Raw genomic sequence first — 24,567 nt, 5'->3', positions numbered from 1 at the left:
TGGGCAATGTCTACATCAATATCAGGTCACATTTGCTACGGATTGTTCTCAATTGGTGAAAATGATTTTGGAACCAGAAGAATGGTCGGTGTTTGAGAGTTATCTGGAAGATATAAAGATGTAGAAGACATGTTTCCTCAGCTCAGAGATCATTCATGTACCCCGGACAGAGAATCAAAAGGCAGATAGTCTACCACGGAGTGCCATAAAAAAATCATCTTTCGTCGTTCACATGGATGCAGAGCTACCAGTTTGGTTCACAGAGTCAGCATGAGTCTGTTTGTTTGGTGACAAAAAAAAAGACATGAAGTTAGTTTTATAATAAAAAATTGAACATATAAGTATATATCACACAATTTATCAAATGATTACAAGTTTTTTATTAAGAGTTAATAACAAAACATATTAAAATAATTAAAAAACCAAAATTAAATAAAATCTTGTATAACTTTCATATTTAGTTAAATTTACCGTCAGGTACATCATATTTTAAATGATAAAAGCGGGAGATTTAAACGACATCTGACATTAGTGCTGGGAATATTAATAATTGCCCGTGGGCCCCATTTCGTTTGACCCGCCGCGAGGCGGATGCGGTTCGAACAATTTTAAAATTGTTAATCGCGGGTGCGGGTCGAGATTATTTTAATCGGAACGGATACATGTCAGCCGAAATTGAGTCGCGGGTATCCGTTAACACGCAAATTTATTTAAAAAATAAATAAATTTAATTTTTTTTTGGAAAAATATATAAAATATTATAAATATTTATATAATTTAAATTATGAATATATTATTTTAATATATATTTTTTTAAAAATAATTATTTTTAACTATATAACAATTATTTTTAATATAATTATATTATCCACGGGTTTGACGGATTACCCGCGGGCTTTGGCGGGGCGGATGCGGGTAGAAAAAAATTTGTATGTGGGTTATGCGGGTTGAGTTTTTGAATCAAAAAAATGATTCTATCCATGGCGGACGAGGCAGGTCAGGGCGGAATAACCCGCAAACCGAGCACTATATGATATCCACATCAAGTTTTGGATAAATAAAATTAAACTCGTGATATTAACTACATAACACATTAAGTTGAGGGATGTAATCATTTGTAACATAATAAATAGTAAAAAATAAAGGAAAAATGGTTATTGACTACGCGAAGTATCAATCATCACATGGCTAACCATATAAACTAAAATAATGTATACATTTACACAATCCATTTTAGTACCTTACAAATGAGAATATATTGAGATATGAACACAATCCATTTCAATAATTTAGATGGACCCAGGTTTCTTTCCCAAGTAAAAGAAATCTAATATTCGGCCCAATACATACCCTGCTGGTTTCAGGGATGTTGTGTCTATCCCAAAGACAAATGAGAACTTCCGTCTTCTCTATGACACCAAGGGACGCTTCCGTCTTCACTCCATCAGGGACGAGGAAGCAGATGTTTGGATCTCTTGTATGTTCATTTACTTGATTACAGTTAACCTATAACATGTTTCCTTGTTTAACTATTGTGTAGTTCAAGCTGTGCAAAGTGAAAACTTATGTTCTGTTTTTTTTTTTTTTTGCTTCTTGCTACTGAGTTCCTTAGTCTTAGACTTGTAGGCCTTTGTTTTACCGACTTTCTATTGGTCTCAGTGAGTCTATGACCTATTTTATATTGGACCTTTAAGGTATCATTCAGTGTTCTAAAGCGCCTAATTATCGTCTAACAATTTCTTATCAAAATACATTACAATCAAGTCTCCACAATACAAACACTTACATTTTGAGATAAGAAGTCTAAGCAATCGACAGAGTAAGCAGAAAAGGATATTAAAGAACACTTGCACCGCCTTGCTTCACAGGTCTCTTGGCTAGTAGGGCATGATGACCTAACACAAGCAAAGAAGACCACAAACTTTTAGTCTGAGGATACCAAAAAAAAAGACTAAAGGAACTTTGTTAGTTATGGAAAAGTTAAATACCTTTTCACAGCAGAGCAAGAAACGTTCTTCAGTGGCTTTATCTTCCCACTGAACTCTCTCCAACCATAGATCATCACTGTAACTGATGATAAGTTCATCACCACCAACGCAACTCCCAGAACTAAGTGGAAGCTTTCTCAGTGCTGGACACCTTTCTACACCAATCTTACGGAGCTGCTCCATCGTTGTCGGCAAAACTAGATGTGCTTCGTCTCTCTGAAGATCTCTAATACATAACTCTTCGATGCGATACGCCAACCCATGAGCGCTAAACAGTTTCTTCAAAGCGGAGCCTGAGGAGATGTCTCTCTTTAAGCTGTCTGGTCGTTCCAAGTGTTGCAGCTCCTCTATAGCGCTAGCGTCCAGAGTAACGTTCTCCTTTTCAGCCGTTTTAGTAACACTTTCAGATTTGAGATCGTTGAGCTTCTTCGACATCAAAGCCACCCTGTCCCCGTAACCACAGTTGGATCTTAAGTTCTTGGAACATAACCCACTACGAGACAGCTTTTGAAGTTCGGCAGCGCTATTGTTAATCAGATAACTGACTTGCCTACTGATGTTATCAACGTTTTTAAGCCATACCTTGACTTCTGCAGTCCGTTGCGTACTTCTGGTTTCCTCTTCGCTCTCGACCCTTCTCAACACGTCAGTTTGTCTTGCCTTGAGCTCTTCCATGTCTCTCTGCATAGCTGCGAGTTTCTCCTCGAGACTATTAATGTAGTTCGGTTTGAAGCACGAAACGTGAGAAACATCTTTGGATACTTGATCACCTGACAAGGGAACAGAGAAAAAACCTCCCATAGTTATAAAGAGAGCTCCAAAACAAGAAAGAGAGTTCCAAAACAAGAGACCTATATACCTTTGTTATATATATATATATAATAAATAATTATTTAAATAAATAAAAAATTATGTTTTTGAATTATACTTTTTCTAACTTTAACTATGCTTTCTGTTTTTCTACTGGTCTTTATCATTTTATTGTTTGACTGAATGACAATCAAATACATAAATTTTAAGAACCTAACCTGATTTTGCATTCGGCATTATGCAAAGCACAAATTTTGAAAATTGTGGTGGAAAGTTTAGCAAAAAAAAAAATTGTGATTGAATTATGTTTGTCAGAGCTTACACTTCATCAAATATTGTATTTATATTTTCATAATATGTTTTGAATTACGAAGTCATCATTTTACTTCCTTTTCTAAATGTATCTCTCAGTATGATAATTGTGAAAACAATGCTAAAATAGTATTTTAGAGTTTGAAAAGAGATAGCATTTTCAAACATGATTTCTTATAGAAGTTACTGGAAATGTGAGATATTTTCTTAACTAATAACTAATTTATAAAAATACTAAATTTTCCAACACGTTTTAGAAATATTATATTTGCGTAAAATTATAATTTAATAAGAATGCTTTGACATTTTATACGACTGAACATCAATCTTTTAGTTATTATATATCTTTCAACTTTTCATATTTATTTAAAAACCAGGTAACTATCCCTAAGTGGACATTTTCTATCCCTAACTATTACAAATAAGTTTGTCAAGAATTATGGCTTTTAGGTTGTCAAAATCTTTGGAACTTTTTACAGTTTTATAAGACATAATGTATGTTCCTTTTTTTTTTGTTAGTTAAACATTTTTGTGTTGAATTTTCAGAGAAATATGATATCAAATCCATGTAGTCCTTGAGAATAATATAATTATATATGCCATTAAGCAATTGCTTTAACTTTCATTGAGTATGTGGATACTCCTCAGAATAAACATAATGCCCTCAATACTCTACACTCTCCGTAGCAAAAGGATACTTACTTCTCTTAGCATACAAACATTCTGTCTCATCATTTCAAAGTCGCATTTTAGATGGTTCACATGTTTATGGTGATGAGTTATGCATCAAAGTGACGCATATAAAGTTTAAATACCGAGTCCATCAAACTCTGAAACATAGTTGGAGCATTAAGATGGTTGAATGTCATCACTAAATAATTGTAGTGACTATTGTGAGTCTTGCAATTTTCTTTTAATTTGTTATTAGGTTAGCTATTTCGATATTAATTAATTATTTTATTTTGATATATATAATTTGTATATTTAGACATACTGTAGGATACATTTTTTCAAAGAATTTATGTTTGATATTAAATTTCCAAAGAGTTAAGTTAAAGTTTTAGAAGGATATATGTTTCCTTTGTTAGCTTAGTTTCTTATTTTTATTTGTATTTTAATTGTATAAATATGATTCTTTAGATTTTACATTTCTGAAGACATTAATTACTTTCTATTTTTTATATATTTTAATTTTTAATTTTGATAATTTAATATTTTTATTGATTTTTTAAAGATGTGATTCTTGTATCACCTATCATATAAGAAAATTTATGGACATACTATTTATGTTTTGTTAAACTATTTTAATGTTAATTTGCAATGAGTTAGCAAACATGTAAAGTTGATTGTTAGATAATTTAAGTCCATATAGTGATATTCTTTCAAAGTCTTGCATTATATAAAATCTTGCATTTTAAGACATATTTTATGTTCCTTTTCCAAATATTTAGTATATAAATCAATTTAATTTCTTTTAAAGATTTCTAGTTTGTTATTCTTTCTTATTTTATATTAATTTCTTTTTTTTAGTTTACCTTGTTTGATAGTACTTTTTTATTTATTTTGAAATAAATATTTTTGGAAAATTTAATAAAATCAAATGCTGATTTGGCATAATTTTATTTTTAAGTTATGTGTGAAATTTCTCATGTCATATACCCTCAACTTCATTTTTTATTTTTAATATATTTTTAATTAATTCTTTGAAAACTGGATTTAAAAGACAAAAATATTTTAGTTATTTTTATGTAGGAGTTCCAAATATTTTGTATGGATAGCAAAAAAATTTTTTTGTTAGTTTACGTTTTTTATATTTATTTCCATTTCTAATCATTTCAGGATTTCTTGACATTTATAAAATTAATAAATTAAAATAGGGATTTTGCATATTATGATTGATGGTTATAAATTTCGTGTGAACATTTTCAATATTTTGTAGCCTCAACTTTTAAATAGTTATAGCTTTAACTTTTGAATACTATAGCTTAAAATTGTTCTTTTAAATACATAAAATTGATAGAAGACTAATTTATATTTTTGGATTTTAAATTTTCAGTTTTGACCATTTTGTTAATTTATTGATTTTTAATGTTTGGTTGTTTTGTTTATATATTTTTCGTGTAGTTTTATATTTTATTTAATTTCCCAGAGAGGAATATAGTCATAAATCTACATTTTCGTGTTTAAGTTTTATATGGTTTTACATTCTGCAAAAGCCAATGTCATTCTTGACCAATTTTTTTTAAAAAAATCAGTTTCTAAATATCATTTCCTTTGACACCAAAAATATTATTATGCTTCAGTGTCGTTTCATATCTGTACCGGAACATTCCAATGGGAAACTTAAGCTTGGTTCTTTTGTAATCAAGAAGTTTTGATAGGAAATGTGAACAATACAAAGGAGCAGCAACATAAAATTGTAAATTTAAACTTTATACTTTGTTTTTTTTTTTTTTGATTCTGATTTGATGACTGCATAACGTTAATACTTAATATACAGTTAGTGCAGATTATTTTCTAGACAAAGGGAAAACTAAATAAGATTGTTTTGTCCATTTCTTTTTTTTGTTATTTATGTTTCATTTGTGATGCTTCTTCTTCTTTTAAGTGCAATTATATCTGTAACTTCAATATTCTCATGTTTGTTTTGTACTGACTCTCATTTAAAACAAGAAACATAAAAGTGACTTATAGTATCGAAAACAGTTCATATTTCTTTTGTAAATTTGATAGTCTTGGTCAGAACATATATAAAATAATCAAAAACCGCATCTTCCACCTGGTCCTCCAAAAGAAAAGGACTTTCCAGTCTCATTGGTGTAATCCCGACTCATTAGTTTAAAACACTTAGAATCTGCAACCCCCATTAGTGTTTCAGCTTCGATGCTCTGATACTTATCATTCGTAAGTTTCACATGAGGAAAACTCGAACTCCTTTCATAGTCCCAGATCGGAATATATACTCATTTTTAAAAAAAGGGATGAATATATACTATAAAACAGGAAAAGAAGGATATACATGGTGGCCAAATTGATAGATTGTGTCTAGATGAAGGTTCTCAGTTTCACTTCTTTGTCTTAAGATTGTCAAGGTTCCTTTTGGACAACTTTGATCATTTGTTTTATATTTATTTTTTCTATCAAAACTTTCATTTGAAGTGAATTTTTCCTGAAACATAACAGAAGATACAAGATTAATTTAGAGAAAAATATAGGTCAAATATTTCTAATTTGTCCAATTTATTTCATATTTAATTAAAGCAATGTCACTATCATACCGGAATCTTGTGGTGTTTCAATAATGGATGTTGAAAAGCGGGTTGTTTGTATATGACAACACAATCAAACTCCTGTAAAATTGATGAATACAAAAAAAATAAAAAATTAAATTAAAGATCAAATACTAAGAAATGGAAAACAAAGTAGAAGTCGTAAACTCTAACATCAATATTTCCTAGGGTCATATGCGTGAGAACCACATAAGAAAATATAACGAGCATTTGGCGTGTATCCATTGTTAAATTTTACTTCTGTTTCTCCATCGATATTGATCGTTATATATAATCAATCGGAGTGAACAACTAATCAATTCATTGATCCCCATATTAATTCGCCTTTTATCTCTTACCAGAAGTGTGATGTACTACAAACTCATATTTAGATTTTCTTACTAGATTTGTTGAAATATTTTTTGGTCACCTCTTATCCGTTTCCGTAATTATCAGTAAATGGATAACACTAGTTTAAGGTCCAGATCAAAAGAATGAATGGAATGGTCAAGTCTTATTCATTTATTAGATTTGATACTATTTATAAATAATATTTTTCTTTAATGTTTCTTCTCATTCCTTTTAGTTCAAGGAAGCACAGAATAAAACTATTTCTATCAAATCCGGGATGGAATAATAAGGAACAAGTTATCTATTATTTTACTTTTTTTGTTACTTTCATTCTTATTCCTATCATACTATCTACGTTTTTTTTTTTGTGTTTAGTCTTCATTTTCTTTTGTTTTTGTTTTGACGTAATAAGTACTTTTACTCAAACCTATGGAAAGTAGAGAGAAAACATGAGGATGAGAGTTTTTTTACTATTTATTGTGTTAGTTTTGTCACTTTACAAATGAGAATATACATTTATATGAACATAATTCATTTCATTAATTTAGATGGACCCAGATTTCTTTCTCCGAGTAAAAGAATTCTAATTTTTTTTATCACCAAGTTGTTTAGTTCTTCCTTGAGAAACATTGCCATGTGTTTGTAGTAGCTTATCCTCTGTTCTATGTCTTAGCAGCTTTAATGATGTTTAAATGTCAAAACTTTGTGTGAAAGAACGAGACTAAAGCTTGGTTCTTCTGTAATCAAGAAGGGAACTGGGAACAAACCAAAGGAGTATTGACATAGATTGTAAATATAAACTTTGTACTTTGTGGTTTTGTGATTGATTCTGGTTTGATGACGGGATAATATTAATATATATGTATAAGTGCAGTGTTTCTGGACAAAGGGAAAACTTAAATATTCTCGTGTTTGTTTTGTATTGATACTCTCTCATTTAAAACATGAAACATAAATGTGATTTAGTAACAATAAAATGATTTGTAGTATTGAAAATAGTTCGTATTTCTTTTGTAAATTTGATAGTCTTGGTCAGTAGATATATAAAATCATCAAATACCGCATCTGCCACCTGCTCCTCCATAAGAAAAGGACTTTCCGTTCTCCTTGGTGTAACGCCGGTCCATTAGTCTAAAACACCTAGAATCTGCATTCCTTAATATTGTTTTAGCTTCGATTGTCTGATACCTATGATTCGTAAGCTTCACATGAAGAAAACTCGAACTCCTTTGATAGTCTTTAAGCGGAAAATGACCATTTCCCATTGGAGGACTAATCCCATCTGGAGATATATATGTGTTTCCTCCAAAACGCACCCGAGAAGCTCCATTTTTCAAGTGTGTAAATAGCTCTCCGGGCCAATATCCAATCATTTCGTCATCTACTTTCAGTGCCCAGCCTGGAGTAAAGACGTCCTACATAAATATTGAAGCAAAGAAGAAAACAGTTAAGAATTTTCTTCTTTTTTTTTTGAAAACTGGCCTTGTTAAGAAATATTTGATAGAAACTATATAATATATACTCCCCATTCCCAAAACTAATGTTAAATAACATGCATATAGAATATTGTAAATAAATGTTTACCTGATAAACGTGTGGTGTGAAAATAACTGTTTTATCACCACCATACACGGAGGATAGTTTAAAAATGTTTCCAATCGAGGGATTTCGAGTTACAATAATAAAACCAGGACAATTTGTATTATAGCATCCAGTGGTTTTATAGCCATCAGCCTGATAAATGAAAGACAAATTCATACAATATATTAACAATATTATTATGTAAAAAAGAAAAAAAGTATGGTTATATATCTACAAGCATAATTAAGAAAAAGTATTAGTTTACTCACAGTCCAATAAATAGTAAATCGTGTGGCACTGTCTCCGTACAATCTTGGATGCACCTACGTAAACTATGTGATGAGATGTGTGCCGTATTGATTCCATTACATGTGTATTATGTATGAGGTTTATAAAGACGTACCGCCCAGCCAACTTGTATGCTGTTGAGTTCTCCAGGAGGTCCATTCTCTAACCAAATTTGACTTCTACTTAATTGATTATTTTGTAAAGTTAGGTTATGGATACTTATATCAGCTTGTGCTCCTCGATAGATGCTCGCATCCGGATATGTGTCCATTACCGCAAACTGTACAATAATATATTATATATCACATATAGAAGTCACGTCTTGCATGTTTCATAACACACTAAATATTATTATTTTTTAATAAGGGATGAATATAAACTATAAAACAGGCAGAAAAAGAAGGATATACATGGTGGCCGAAATGATCGTCTGTGTCGAGATGAAGACTCTCAGTTTCACTTCTTTGTCTTAAGATTGCCACGGTTCCTTTTGGACAACTTTGATCAGTTGTTTTATATTTACTTTTTCTATCAAAACTTTCATTTGAAGTGAATTTTTCCTGAAACATAGCAAAAAAAGTTAACAAGATAAATTAAGAGAAAAATATAGGTCAAAATATTTCTAAATTGTCTACACTAATTTATTTCATATTTGATTAAATCAAGGTAGTGTTAAAAAAAGATTAAATCAAGGTCACTATCATACCGGAATCTTGTGGTGTTTCAACAATGGATGTTGAAAAGCGGGTTGTTTGTATATATCAACACAATCAAACTCCTGTAAAATTGATGCAAATAAAAATTCTTATAAAATCAAATACTAAGAAATGGAAAACAAAGTAGAAGTCGTAAAATCTAACATCAATGTTTCCTAGGGTCATTTGCGTGAGAACCAAAGAAGAAAATATAACGATCATTTGACGTGTATCCATGGTTAAGTTCTACTTCTATTTCTCAATCGATATGGATCGGTATATATATAATCAATCGGAGTCAACAACTAATCAATTCATTGACTGCCATATTAATTCACCTTTTTCTTTTATCTCTGACCAGAAATATGATGTACAAACTCACATTTGAATTATCTTATTAAATTTGTTTTTTCTCTTCTGTTTTTGGTCAACTCTTATCAGTTTTTTAATTATATAGTTATGACATTAAAGGCAAGGCGCGGATAACATATACTTTCTCACAATAATTCCTTGTAACTTAAATAACTTAATTAGGATGTATCACGCAAACTTCCAGTAATTATAATTCTTTTAAATATTAATATTGTAATATAAGGTACTGTTATGTTCATATAAATAAGTTATCACTAAAACCGTAACCCTAAATTTAATTCAGTTGACTAAAATATGTTATGCACTGTGAAATTTACATATGAACTGCAACATCCGAAACCGAAGACCATTTACGGTGAGCCACCTGGTGACATTTGGGTCCATGCTCACTTCGATCTCTAGTCTGGACCACCACGATGGGACCAGAATACTCGGTTAGCAAAAAAAAAAATGTTATGCATGTTAATAAATAAAACGTTATTTTATCATAAACAAGACAGTAGAAATAATTTAATTTTACTTTTATTTTGGTTTTGTCTTCATTTTTTGCTTTTGTTTTTATAAGCGCGTAACAAGAATTTTTACTCAGATAATATGTAAGGATTGTAAATTTTGTTGGAAACCAAATCTTGTATCAAATCTATGGAAAATGAAAAATAAAAATGAGATTAGAGGGAGAACATGGGATGAGAGTTTATTTTTGGAAAAATGATTGCTGACTACATGAATTATTGACTATCATATAGCTAGTCATACAAACTAAACTAATGTATATCCAACTACGTGAAATATATGTTATGGATGACAACATCCCTCAATTTAATGATTTAATGTAGTTCACATCACAAGTTTAATTTCGTTCATCTAAAAACTAATGTAAATGTTAGAGAATGTTAAAATATCTCGTTTCATCAATTAAAATATAATTGACCCGATCGTAATTTAACAAAATAATATTTTGATCCATGTTTTAAAAGAGTAATATTATTTTTAACAAAATCTAATTTACAAAATCAACATGTTTTAACATCTTTTGATAAGTAGTGTTTTAAAAAATTTTATTTTAGTTTATTTAAAAATATATAATTATATTTATTTTATTTATGTTAAATATAAAATTTATATAAGATATTATGTAATTTTGTTTTTAATGATTTTCATCTGTTTTCTTATGAAATTTTAATAAAATTTCTGTAATCCGTTTTATTAATTGTGTGATATATACTTATTTGATACATTTTTAAACAGATGTAATTTTTGTTTATGAAATATAAATAAAATAACTCATTAATTTTTGTTTAAAATTTTATTTTTTAAAAACGTTTTATTGGAAGGTGAGATGCTCTCCGAAAATAAAGTATTTTCTATGGCAAATGATATCAAGGTGTATAGCTGTGAAGAATAATTTGCAAGCGAGAGGAATACAAGAAGATATATGTTGTGCTCGATGTGGAGCTGATGATGAGTCAATAAATTATGTATTTTTTGAATGTCCTCCTGCGCGTCAAGTTTGGACGTTGTCAAAGACACCGTCAAACCCATATCTTTTCCCTACTAGTTCTCTCTTCACAAATTTGGATCATCTTTTCTAGAGGGTTATCCTGGAGATGAAAGATCATCATTTTGCGTGGATATTATGGTACATTTGGGAAAGTCGGAATAACAAAGTTTTTAGTAATTTGGATATGAACCCACGAGATACATTTAATCTTGCGAAGATCGAATCAAAACTTTGCGCTGAGGCTCAGGTGAAAAATATTCAGCAGGCATCACAACAAGTTGAGGTTAGGCACTGTCCGAGGAGGGTAGGTCGCTGGTGCTTTATAGATGGTTTGTGGAAAGATAAAGATCATTATTCAGGCCATGGTTGGTATAGTATTCTTGAGGGATTTGATGATTTTTTTGGTGCAAGGAATATTCGGGCAAGTCTTTCACCCCTCCACTCGGAGACGGAAGCGTTAATATGGCCGATGTCTATATCAATATCAGGTCACATTTGCTACGGATTGTTCTCAATTGGTGAAAATGATTTTGGAACCAGAAGAATGGTCGATGTTTGAGAGTTATCTGGAAGATATAAAGATGTGGAAGACATGTTTCCTCAGCTCATAGATCATTCATGTACCCCGGACGGAGAATCAAAAGGCGGATAGTCTAGCACGGAGTGCCATAAAAAAATCATCTTTCATCGTTCACATGGATGCAGAGCTACCAGTTTGGTTCACAGAGTCAATGATGAGTCTGTTTGTTTGGTGACAAAAAAAAAGAGATGAAGTAAGTTTTATAATAAAAAATTGAACAAATAAGTATATATCACACAATTAATCAAACTATTACAAATTTTTTATTAAGAGTTAATAACAAAACATATTAAAATAATTAAAAAACCAAAATTATATAATATCTTTTATAACTTTCATATTTAGTTAAATTTATCGTCAGGTACATCAAATTTTAAATGATAAAAGCGGGAGATTTAAACGACATCTGACATTAGTGCTGGGAATATTAATAATTGCCCGTGGGCCCCATCTCGTTTGACCCGCCGCGAGGCGGATGCGGTTCGAACAATTTTAAAATTTTTAATCGCGGGTGCGAATCGAGATTATTTTAATCGGGGCAGATACATGTCAGCCGAAATTGAATCGCAGGTATCCGTTAACACGCAAATTTATTTTAAAAATAAATAAAATTTTTTTTTTTTTTGGAAAACTATATAAAATATAATAAATATTTATATAATTTGAATTATGAATATATTATTTTAATATATATTTTTTAAAAATAATTATTTTTAACTATATAACAATTATTTTTAATATAATTATATTACCCACGGGTTTGACGGATTACCCACGGGCTTTGCCGGGGCGGGTGCGGGTAGAAAAAAATTTGTATGTGGCTTATGCGGGTTGAGTTTTTGAATCAAAAAAATGATTCGATCCACGGCGGACGGGACAGGTCAGGGCGGGATAACCCGCAAACCCAGCACCATATGATATCCACATCAAGTTTTGGATAAATAAAATTAAACTCGTGATATTAACTACATAACACATTAAGTTGAGGGATGTAATCATGTATAATATATATTTCGTGTAAATGTATACATTATTTTAGTTTATATGGTTAGCCATGTGATGGTTGATACTTCGCGTAGTCAATAAACATTTTTCTTTTATTTTTTACTATTTATTATGTTAAATTTTAGTACCTTACAAATGAGAATATATTGAGATATGAACACAATCCATTTCAATAATTTAGATGGACCCAGGTTTCTTTCCCAAGTAAAAGAAATCTAATTTTCGGCCCAATACATACCCTGCTGGTTTCAGGGATGTTGTGTCTATCCCAAAGACAAATGAGAACTTCCGTCTTCTCTATGACACCAAGGGACGCTTCCGTCTTCACTCCATCAGGGACGAGGAAGCAGATGTTTGGATCTCTTGTATGTTCATTTACTTGATTACAGTTAACCTATAACATGTTTCCTTGTTTAACTATTGTGTAGTTCAAGCTGTGCAAAGTGAGAACCATCCAGTTTTGTCAGAAGGGAATCCCTTACCTGAACACATACGATGGTCGCACCCCATCCGTTACCCTGACCCGCTCATCAAACCCAACGACACCATCAAGCTAGACCTCGAGGAGAACAAGGTTGTGGAGTTTATCAAGTCTGATGTTGGAAAAGTTGTGATGGTGACTGGAGGGAGGAACAGAGGGCGTGTTGGTGTGATCAAGAACCGTGAGAAACACAAGGGAAGCTTCGAGACCATCCACATTCTATGTTCACGCTTGGGAAAGGAACTAAGCCATGGGTTTCTCTTCCAAAGGGTAAAGGTATTAATAAGCTTACCATTATTGAGGAGGCTAGGAAGAGGCTTTCTGCTCAACAAGCTGCTTAGAACTGTTTTATGTTTTCTCTGTTTCAATAAATCTATGTTCTGTTTTTTTTTTGCATCTTGCTATTGACATGTACTTCATGTTGGTATCAGTGAGTCTATGTTGATATTATTCAGTGTTCTAAAAATTGGTCTAATAGTCAGCAAATCAAACTTAAACGAAACGATTTTTTGTGAATAATTTTATAAAAAAAAATGGTTTAGATTCATCTAATCAATAACCTCCTATAAAGTGTCTAATTACTGTCTAACGACTTTGTGAACATTGGTATTATCACTTGAGGATATTTACAATTCTACCAAAACTTATGAAGCTTTCAAACTCTTCTTTCATACGACCAACACTAAACTCTGACCTCTACTCACAGTACCTATTTCCTTCTCTACTTGTTATGTGTTTTGTTAAAATGTACCATGAGCGATCTAAAGTAAAATATTTGTGATTGATCTCTGCTTACTGCAACACAATTCAAGTACCAACATTCTTACACATTAATAAGTAAAAGGTTTGCTTCACCAGGTTTAGTTTAACACAAGGTGCTAAAAGCATACATAAAAAAACTAACTTGGTAACATTCGTTTTATTATTAATTGGTACCATAAGTTAGAATTTATCAACACTAACACCACACCGTATAACCTCATAAGCATCTCTGCTCCTGCTTTTCTTCATCCCTGCCGTGAAATACACCTTTGATGGGTCTGCTGAGATACAAGTAACTTTCACCCAAATCATCAACTTTGTTTTCAAGCCTTCCACTTCAGCTAGCTTCCCTTTCTCCAGGTAACCCGTCACCGTTGTCGAAAACCGCAGGACCGATGAATCCCTGTACCCAACCTCGCAGGTCTCAGGGATGAAGACAGTCAACTTGCCCGTCTCTTCGTTGAACTCGTAGTTTGTGGCGTCCTGTGGAAAGATCCCAACCGGTAAACCAAATTCCTTTAGCAGCTCAGGTAATGGCTTCTGCATTTTTCCTATTTCAGAACAAGACAAATTGTCAATAATAAACAATTTATAAGCAATGCTACTTTGACATATACTACAAGGAGTGAAGGGGAGTCACATAATAGTACTCAGTTCTGAACTACATACTGTGTTCAGAACTGGAAGAAGTTAAAAAAAACAAACCTTTGAGTTTGTTGACCAACCACTTGGTACCTCCTTCAATACTGCTAGACAATGACTGCAAGAAAGAATGATCAAACTCAGGACACTTTGTGTAGTTAGAGAAATAGAGACCAAAAGTAATGAACTTTATTCAAGATATGTTACCCAATAAGTACAAAACTGTAACAACAAGTGCTAAAATGGGATTCAAGACCAAGTGTAAACATATATATATTTAACCAATCTTCTTCTACAAGGGTTTTCAGTTAAGATACGAGTAACGATAAAGCAGTGAACTTTCAATTAAACACACAACAGAGTTTTCGATTATGTAATAATAAACTGAAACTATATTAAAAGCAAAGAAAGAGACAGAGAAAGGGAAGGATACATTAAAGTCGTCACCGACGGAGTTGAACTCTTTGTTTGCCTTTTGTCCTAACCAATAAGAGCCCACCTTGTTCATTATCTGATCCATCTCTCTTCTGTAATAATCCGCCCGGAGAGATAGAGAAGATGCTAGCTCGCTTTGGCGTTCTACTTTGACGCGTATGATGAAAGACTATACTTGTACCACGGAACAACTCAAAACAGCACAACGTTCACCGTCTAATTAATGAAACGACATGCTCTTCTCCCTGATCTTGCGTGTTCTTTAAAATGTTTTGTATTTAAGTAAAGAAATAGTCAAAGATATTTTTATTAAGGTCAACTTGACCACAAAAAGTTATAAAAACGCCTTAATCACGTTTCAAGGAGTCCATTTTTTTTTAGGCAAGCTCATTTTCTTGCCGTGTTCTTTGGAATGTTTTGTATAAAATCTCAGTATTATGATTTCACATATATTAAGTTTACAAGGTATTTACATTATTGATTTTAGTTATTGTGTGTTAGCCTCAATTCTTGGTGAAATGATCTGGGATTGAAGTTACCTATTCGAACCTCTTGTACTTTTAATTGCATCAGTTCTTTAGGCTTATGCACAAAGTAAAAAAAAAAAATATCTGATACATCATGGTCACATTAACCATATGACATATATGATATGATTACTGAAAAGTTGCTCTTGCCACATCTCAATCATCTTCATTTAACAAACACACTTTGACGATCTCTCTCCCTATTTGGTGCATCACATGACATATGAAATGTATCTGAAAGCGCATATCTTTCTCGTGACGTGAAATGGACGACAGACAGATGCTTTGTATATTGCATACTGTATATGTTAATCAATGCAATGCAAGGACTTAATTTTATCAGACAAACTTGTTCCATCTACTCGTTCATCAAGATAATCAAATATTACATTTAACTACCTAGAAGTGTTTTGGAAGCGTAGTAATATGATTCAGAGTACTAAAGTTTAAATGTTCATTGTGTGTAATTGTATATCCACACAAAACAAAACTAAAATTGATATATTTTTATACTCAACCTTAAACTGTACGTTAATTAATCTGTAACACTTTACATTTAATATATTAATATTCAATCGAACTGAACTTTTAAAAACTAGTTATTTATAGGGTTATTATATTCAAAACCAAATTCAATTTTCACGAATTTAGATATATCACCATTTAGATTTAACTATTCAAAATTTTCAAGACAAGTATCAAAAATTCAAAAATTGCATCATTTTGTCCAGATTTGTGGTAAAAAGTGTAAGAAAACTATAAATTCATTGATATATGTAAAGACTTTTAAAATGCTGTGTATTAAATCCTCTATATATTAAAGGAGAAGCACTTAAAAAAGTTTCCTTAAAAGTCTAATCTGACGTGGCTTTATGAGAGACTTTTATTTACAAAATTGCACACGTGTCGCTTAGAGAACGTTTGTTAAAAGGCGCATGTCTTAAATGCAAACATTCACATTCCTTAATTATCTTGCCCCTTAACAAACATTACATTCACGTAACATCCAAAGTTCTCTTCTCCACCTTATGTTGGTTCTCGAAGCGTACGTGATGTGTTGGTGTTCGAAGACTACGTGAGACGAGATGGACCTTTATCATCTAAATTACTTAGACGAGATTGATTACTAGAACCACCTTCACCTTCATCATGTAAATATAATCATAGAGACGAGATGTGTTCGTAGTCAAAGAGTACGTGAGACAATATATAGACATGCTAAGACAAGAAAACGATGATCGTGATAGAGTTTCCAGTAGTCACGAACACCGAACATATGCTATTACAGCCGGTACGAGGATCTTTAAGTGATGCCTCGGGTTTCTCGGTTTCTGTTTTTTTGGATGTTCATGGTCGTCTCTTTGAGATGGAGACATGCATGTTTTTCTTCTTTGGTGTTTTGGATGTTCTTTCATATGTAACGTTTTATACTTCCACCTATATGATGGACAAGTCCACTTATTGTCGTTAATTACTTGGAGGATTTTACGGTAGACAAATCCACTTATTGTCGTGCCCAGATCAAAGCCACTTTCTATCCGAAGTTTGAGAACGAAAAGACTGACCAAGAGGTAAGCTTACTTGGAGGAAAACTTTCTCTATAAGCATGACACTTACAAAGTCACTAAGATTATCACCAACCATGATATAATTAGTGAGTTTGAAACAAAGGTCAACCCAAAGGTAATGTGAATGGCCTTTGCGTTGAATTTTAGTGTAATAGTTCTCTGTTATTTGTTTAATGTGTGTACTTATAAACTTGCCAGATACCAACTATAACCTATACGGGCGACAACTCCATCCTCTTCGATGCACCAGAGGTTTGCTTTTGCTTTAATATAAAATTCCCCCTGCGCCATGTCTAGAAGCTATCTTTATATGAAATGTCATAATAATTTGGTTTTTCTTACAGGGTTCCCTCATGCTATCTGTTGATTCATCTCAAGAATGTGAACCAACTGATCTCACTCCAGCAAAGCGCAGAGGAACGGTCATTGATAACTTGGATGAAACATTTGATGAGAATTCTGTTTCAAGGACTCCATGTAGTACTCGAATCAAGAAGGAAAAAACTGATAAAAGTGGCTAAATGAGTTGTAGCAGGAAGAGATGTTTGCAGAGGCTTTGTTTTTCAGATTTCTTGCTTTTATGTTTCAGTTTTGGATTTTGCGTGCTATCTTTTTATTTTGGGGGTTTTTTTTTTCTGTTGTGTTTTTGAATATTTAATTTAATACAAAACCTCTATTTTAAGTTCATCATATTTATATCACTGGATTCCATTCAATTTGTTTAATTACAAATACCCGTTAACAGATTCACTTTTCCTCTAAATCCTCTACTATAATCTAAATTAAGTTATAAGTAGCTCTAGCAAAATTACGTAACAGTCTCTCTATACTATAATATACCTTTGTATTATTCATATTACATGTATTTTTCAGGGGATTTTTTTCCGACGATGATATGCATTGTCTGAGAGGGTCTATTCTTCATCTCCGTTTACAAACCAAACTACAGTAAGAGGCCTCTCTCAATTTTGGAATTTATGGTTTTAGAATTACTTTTTGATGCATGTATGTCGTCTGAACAGCATGTTACTGTCCTTTCATTATGCTAGGGACCGAGTCGCAGTTGTATAAAAAACAGAAATAGTTCTGTATATACAAATTTGAAATAAATTACAAATGTGTTACTTGCATACTAAATCAATAAAGCTCGAAGATTACAATCAATGTAATAAATGAGATAGGCTTTTTTAATATATGAGTCGGTAAATATATATTGCTTGCATACAAATCTTCTAAACTTGGAGAAGCGTCAAACATTAATATTAACGTCGAGACAAGATATACACAATATATATTTTGAATATTCGTTGAAGATCACAAGTTAATGTATATTGTCACTTCTGTACAATTAATAATCTGAGAAAGAGTATATATGTTTTATCAATTTCTTTATTAAATGGGAAATCACTTTAGTGATTTATCTCATAGAAGAGCTTTCCAATTAATTATTATAATTTGATTGGTTGATGGTTTTTTTATTTTTCATTTATTTAATTAAAGTTTTAAAATAAAATTATTCATAGAATTACCTAATCTAATCTTATGTTTCCAAACATACAATTAACATCTTAAATATAGATGAATTAACATATTTGTTTATAGAAATGATTAAATATCTAGATTACATTATATAAATTGATTAGATATTAGTAGTGAATAAAATAAAAATAAATCATAGATTTTAAAAAACTAATTAATCTAAACTTAATAATATTAATTAAATTCACTATATATATATATAGTATAAAAACATGTCAAATGAATGCAAAATAGTCAAATATATAATTCTAAGAAAATCCAATCAGTTTCCAATGACAATGTGGCATCATATATGTGTTATCACTTTTAGAAATGATTAAAATATTTTTATATTTTAAAACATACTCCTATATATTAATTAAGAAGTCACTTTAGTGATTTATGCTGAAGTGTCGCTCATAAAAGAACTCTCCAATTAAATTTTATAATTTGATTGGTTAATGATTTTTTATTTTTCATTTATTTAATTAAATTTTTTAAAACTATTCATAGAATTACCTAATCTAATGTATGTTTCCAAACATACAATTAAACATCTTAAATATAGATGAATTAACATAATTTGTTTATAGAAATGATTAAATATCTAGATTACATTATATAAATTGATAAGATACATATAAATACATATGATACTATAGAAACAATTATAAGAACGGTTTTTATTATGTTTATATTAGTAGTGAATAAAATAAATCATAGATTTTAGAAAACAAATTAATCTAAACTTAATAATATTACTTAAATTCACTTATTCACTATATATATGGTAGAAAAATGCGTCAAATGAATTCAAAACAGTCAAATATATAATTCTAAAAAAAATCCAATCAGTTTCCAATGACAATGTGATATCATATATGCGTTATCACTTTTACAAATGATTAAAATATTTTTATATTTTAAAACATAAAAATTATATGGTAAGTTATTTAAACGTATATTAATCAAGAATTTTTTTTAATTCATCTATTAAAATAAACAGATGAATTAACGTTATTATATGGTAAGTCATTTAAAATTATATTATTTGCTAATTCATTTAATTTAGTATATGGTAAGTCATTTAATTATATTAATAAAAGTATTTTTCACAAGATTTTTTAGAGTTAATAATCTATTAATATAATTCAAATATCTTGGATTATAATAAATTTAGCATGCTTATTTTTAATAGGAAAAAAAGAAAACATAAATAAAAGAACAAGAGGGAAGAATAATAAAATATATTTGTTGTGTTCTTGATATTTTTATATTCTTATGTATTTAATTTTTATTTGTTTGTCGAGGTTCATGTACTTTTATTGTGTTACTATAAATGTGAACTAATTAGTTTTATGTGTTTTGAAAATGTTAAGATAAATTTAGTAAGGAAGTTCAATAGAATGACCATCTCTACAATTGTTAATGTCAAAGATGGAAAATATAATGTAAATTGAAAGTAAGAAACAATTATTTAAAAATTAATGAGATGTATTTTTTACGCTATAATAAACTGTTAAAATGTACAATAATAAAAAATTTAACAAAATTTATACAAATAAAAACATTTTATTCTATCTAATATTGGATCTCACATTAATATTAAGTATCTATGCCTAAAATAACGACATTTGGTTATTTAAAAATTGGAATATTATTTTTTATTATTAGTTAGTCAGATTAAATTAATATAAGTATGTTTTAATTTAATTTAAAATAAATTAAAAAATAATTTTAAAAGATATGTGAACTATGATTAGTTTTAATTAAAACTATTTGGTTGAATGAGTTAGTGTTTGGTAAAATAGTGTGATGATCAGAGATAACTTAAGAAAGAATCTGTTTGCTTAACCCATTTAAGTTTCATGTTAAACACTAAATTAAAAAATGAGTGAGAAAGTGTGATTTGAAACAAATTATGAGAAAAGTAGCTTAAACTACCATTTTCCTAATACATGTTTTTATGTTTACCTTAACCAAATGTATCCTTAGTTTTAAAGAGATAAATCGTACTATATATTAATTGAGAAGCCACCTAATTGACTTTTGATTATGTGTCTTTACCTATCTTTTCGAGTGTTTTGACCTATCTTTTCGAAGTTTATTTACATCAAGAAGAGTTGTAGTCTTCAGTTTATCAAAAAACATGTATAAGCACAGAGGTTGTCAAATAATTAACATGTATATCAACATCATGTCACAATAAACTCGAGTCATAGACTCTGTTGGTTACACAAATTAATCACGTATAATATCATAGTCAATAACATTTGAATTTAATTGAATCACTAGATACTAACCCGCCCTTTCAAAAGGCGGGTATTTTATCTATTAAAATGTCATTTTTCAATTTTAATATATTTCTAATTAGATAAAGATGTGTTTCAATATCTTATTATCTAATATGATTTTATTTTTATAAATTTTAATTCTAATTAGTGCGAGTATGTGTTTGAATAGTTTATTATCTAATATGGTTTTATTTTTATAAATTGTAATGTAATTTATGTGTTATTAGTAAAATTGTGTTTACACATATAGGACTGCAAATTCATTGTTTGTTTAATTCTTAAATATATCACATATATTAATTTGTTTATTTCTTAAATGTATAATCTCAACTTAAAAATAAAACATGCTTTTTATGATTTTAAGTATAGATATTTTACATAAATTGGCATAATGGTTTAATATATTTGTTTATCTCTTAAATGTATAATCCCTATATAAAAAAATAAAACAATCTTCTTAATGATTTTCACTAAATATATTTTAAACAAAATGGGTCTAATGGGTTAACAATGGTTTAATTTGGACATATCAAATGGGTTTTAAATTTTTGTAGATCATTAAAGATATTAAAAATAGTAATGGTATGTTTTGTAATTTTTAAAAAAAGTCAGGGGCATAATCATAAGAAAGATTCTGATTTAATAGTATAGATAGCTTTAGTTTTTACCCACAGTTTTAGTTAAGGTACACCTTATTATACATAATCATAATATATACAAACAACAATCATATAGACATCTAATCCCGCGCAAAGCGCGGGTTACTACCTAGTTATTAATAATACACTAAACGAGAATTATGGTCACTTGCCAATTTATCCCAATTTATATCGTACCGACCAGTCAAGTCAACAAATAGCCAGGGGCATATCCGTAAATACACTAAGAGCAACTTGCTATGTTTTTGTTTACGTTACAACACTCATCACATGAACTCTGCATTAAAAACTCTCTCTCTCAGATCCATAGGGCACAACCCAACTTTTAGCAAGTCGCTGTAAAGTTGATTTTGCTCTTCATTTTATATACTCACATCACATCTTCTCCTCTCTTAACATCTTCCTCTTGAATCCTCCATCTTGTCTTAACCCTAAAGAACCATATCAAAGATCCATCAAGATTGTATTAAAACAAGAACATTGACCGTCAACATATCTCATATCAACATGCTAGCCGTTCACCGCCCATCTTCCGCCGTATCAAACGGAGACTCCGTCCAGATTCCGATGATGATCGCTTCTTTTCAGAAACGTTTCCCTTCTCTCTCACGCGACACAACCGCCGCTCGTTTCCACACGCACGAGGTTGGTCCTAACCAGTGTTGCTCCGCCGTAGTCCAAGAGATCTCCGCTCCTATATCCACCGTATGGTCCGTCGTCAGACGCTTCGACAACCCGCAAGCTTACAAACACTTCCTCAAAAGCTGCAGCGTTATAGGCGGAGACGGTGGTAACGTTGGTAGCCTCCGTCAAGTCCACGTCGTCTCTGGCCTACCCGCCGGGAGCTCTACCGAGCGTCTTGACATTCTTGATGATGAGCGTCACGTCATCAGCTTCAGCGTCGTCGGTGGGGACCATAGGTTATCTAACTACCGATCTGTCACGACTCTTCTATAGAAATCAAGAAGTCGAAGTTCGCAAGTACTCGTTTCGTTTTATTCAAATCAATAAGCTCAATCGCTTTCACACAATCGTTATCCTTTCATCACAACATTCATCAATATATATAGGACTAGGTAAACTCCTAAACCTATTAGTAATCACCTTTCATATATATCCTAATCTTTATTGGATAAACACAATCCTAATAAGATTAGGATAGCTTGAACCTCAAGCTACTTTCAAGTTTATTTCAACATTCTCCCCCTTAAGCTTGAAGTCTTCATCTTTCACATTTCGAACCCCGATCAACCTTCTCATCTCTGCAAATTTAACTCGACCAAGTGATTTAGTTAATATATCAGCCTTTTGTTCATTGCCTGGAACATGCTCGACTTCAACTTGTTCGTTTTCAACACACTCTCGAATGAAATGAAACCTCCTATGAATGTGCTTGCTCCGGCCATGAAATACAGGATTTTTCGTGAGAGCAATTGCTGATTTGTTGTCAACTCGTATTACCACCTTCCTGCATGCTTCACCTACGACTTCTCCTAAGAGTTCTTGAAGCCAAATTGCTTGCTTTGCAGCTTCGGTTGCAGCCATAAACTCTGCTTCACATGAGGATAGCGCCACAATTTCTTGTTTTTGAGAACACCAAGTTATGGGATTTTCTCCAAGATAAAATATGTGGCCGGTTGTGCTTTTCCCATCGTCATCGTCAACGTTGTGCGAGCTATCACTGAAGCCAGTCAGTTCTTGATTGCTTGATCTTGCGAACCGTAGTCCTAGTGATGTAGTTCCACGCAAGTATCTTAACACTTGTTTCAAGGCTGCTCCATGAGATTCCTTCGGATCTTGCATATATCTACTCAACACTCCGACGCTGAAAGAGAGATCAGGTCTGGTGTGCAGTAGGTAGCGAAGACATCCTATACTTCTTCTATACTGCCTCTCGTCAATGCTTTGTTCTTGCCGCGATTTTGACAGACGCAGGTTCAACTCCATGGGTATATGAGTGAGATTACATCCATGCATACTCGTTTCTTCAAGAATCTTTTGAGCGTACTTGTACTGCGACAATACAATGCTCCCTTCAAGTTGACAGACCTCAATACCTAGGTAGTATGTCAGTTTACCTAGATCACTCATCTCGAACTTGCTGCTCATCTCCCGTTTAAATTCCATTATCGACTGCAAGTAAGCTCCAGTAACGAGCAGATCATCCACATACACGCACACGACCAGTAGACCGTTCTTCTCTTCTCTTCTATATAATGATGGTTCTTTGGAGCATCTGGTGAAACCAAGACTCTGTAGGATTCGGTTGAGTTTTATATTCCATGCCCTAGGAACCTGTTTCAAACCATAAAGAGCTTTGTTAAGCTTGTAGACTTTTTCTTCTTTTCCTTTGATCTCGAATCCTTCGGGTTGACTAACATAAACTTCTTCTTTCAATTCTCCATGTAGAAACGCGGTTTTAACATCTAAGTGGTGTATTTCCCACCCTCTAGAAGCTGCAAGTGAAATAACCATTCGAATTGTCTCAATGCGTGCGACAGGGGCAAAGACTTCGTCGTAGTCTACTCCATGTTTTTGAACATATCCTTTAGCGACTAGGCGTGCCTTGTATTTGCTTATGCTTCCATCTGCATTCCTTTTTATTTTGAATACCCACTTCAATCCAATTGGTTTAAAACCTTTTGGCAAATCGACGAGTATCCAAGTGTTGTTTCTTTCAATAGAGGATAGCTCGTCTATACATGCATCAACCCAAACTTGTAGCTTCTTGGCTTCACTATAGTCCCATGGCTCATTATTTATGATCATCAAGAGTTTTTCACATTCAACCTCCGCAAGAAGTATATAATCATCTAGATAGGAAGGCTTAGTGCTAGCTCTTGTTGATCTTCTTACATTCGGTTCTGTTTGTTCCTCTGCATCCACATTATCTTCGTCTTCTGTCTCCTCGCCACTGTCCTCGACCTCA

The 24,567-nt window shown here is 31.6% G+C and overlaps 3 protein-coding genes and 1 pseudogene across 4 annotated transcripts; 2 read left to right on the top strand and 2 right to left on the bottom strand.

The window, feature by feature from the left end:
• Window positions 1–1,573: 1,573 nt before the first annotated feature.
• On the bottom strand, window positions 1,574–13,261 carry LOC103867120. Of its 2 annotated transcripts, XR_004458103.1 has the most exons (8): window positions 9,460–13,261; window positions 9,306–9,377; window positions 9,010–9,159; window positions 8,715–8,879; window positions 8,581–8,634; window positions 8,315–8,464; window positions 1,989–8,145; window positions 1,574–1,895 (listed from the first exon to the last, which is right to left on the bottom strand). XR_004458103.1 is itself a non-coding variant. In XM_009145154.2 (7 exons), the coding sequence occupies exons 1-7, from the start codon at window positions 9,529–9,531 to the stop codon at window positions 7,783–7,785; spliced, it is 1,026 nt and encodes a 341-aa protein (XP_009143402.2). In that variant the 5' UTR covers window positions 9,532–13,261; the 3' UTR covers window positions 1,574–7,782. The 2 variants fall into 2 exon arrangements, 1 of the variants encoding a protein (XP_009143402.2); XM_009145154.2 differs by having other exon boundaries at window positions 1,574–8,145.
• LOC103867767 lies at window positions 13,031–13,749 on the top strand (annotated as a pseudogene).
• A 246-nt stretch (window positions 13,750–13,995) lies between these two features.
• Window positions 13,996–15,303, bottom strand: LOC103867116 (uncharacterized protein At5g01610). The gene is made up of 3 exons (XM_009145151.3): window positions 15,071–15,303; window positions 14,701–14,755; window positions 13,996–14,546 (listed from the first exon to the last, which is right to left on the bottom strand). The coding sequence occupies exons 1-3, from the start codon at window positions 15,155–15,157 to the stop codon at window positions 14,176–14,178; spliced, it is 513 nt and encodes a 170-aa protein (XP_009143399.1). The 5' UTR covers window positions 15,158–15,303; the 3' UTR covers window positions 13,996–14,175.
• Window positions 15,304–22,145: 6,842 nt separating this feature from the next.
• LOC103867115 (abscisic acid receptor PYL4) lies at window positions 22,146–22,595 on the top strand. Its single transcript, XM_033291861.1, has one exon. The coding sequence runs from the start codon at window positions 22,146–22,148 to the stop codon at window positions 22,593–22,595; it is 450 nt and encodes a 149-aa protein (XP_033147752.1).
• The last annotated feature ends 1,972 nt before the right edge of the window (window positions 22,596–24,567 follow it).

This window comes from Brassica rapa, chromosome A05 (genome assembly GCF_000309985.2).
Source record: "Brassica rapa cultivar Chiifu-401-42 chromosome A05, CAAS_Brap_v3.01, whole genome shotgun sequence".
Classification (NCBI taxonomy): domain Eukaryota; kingdom Viridiplantae; phylum Streptophyta; class Magnoliopsida; order Brassicales; family Brassicaceae; genus Brassica; species Brassica rapa.
Note: the sequence above shows the minus strand (reverse complement) of the source record. Positions and strands in the feature narration are given on the sequence as shown.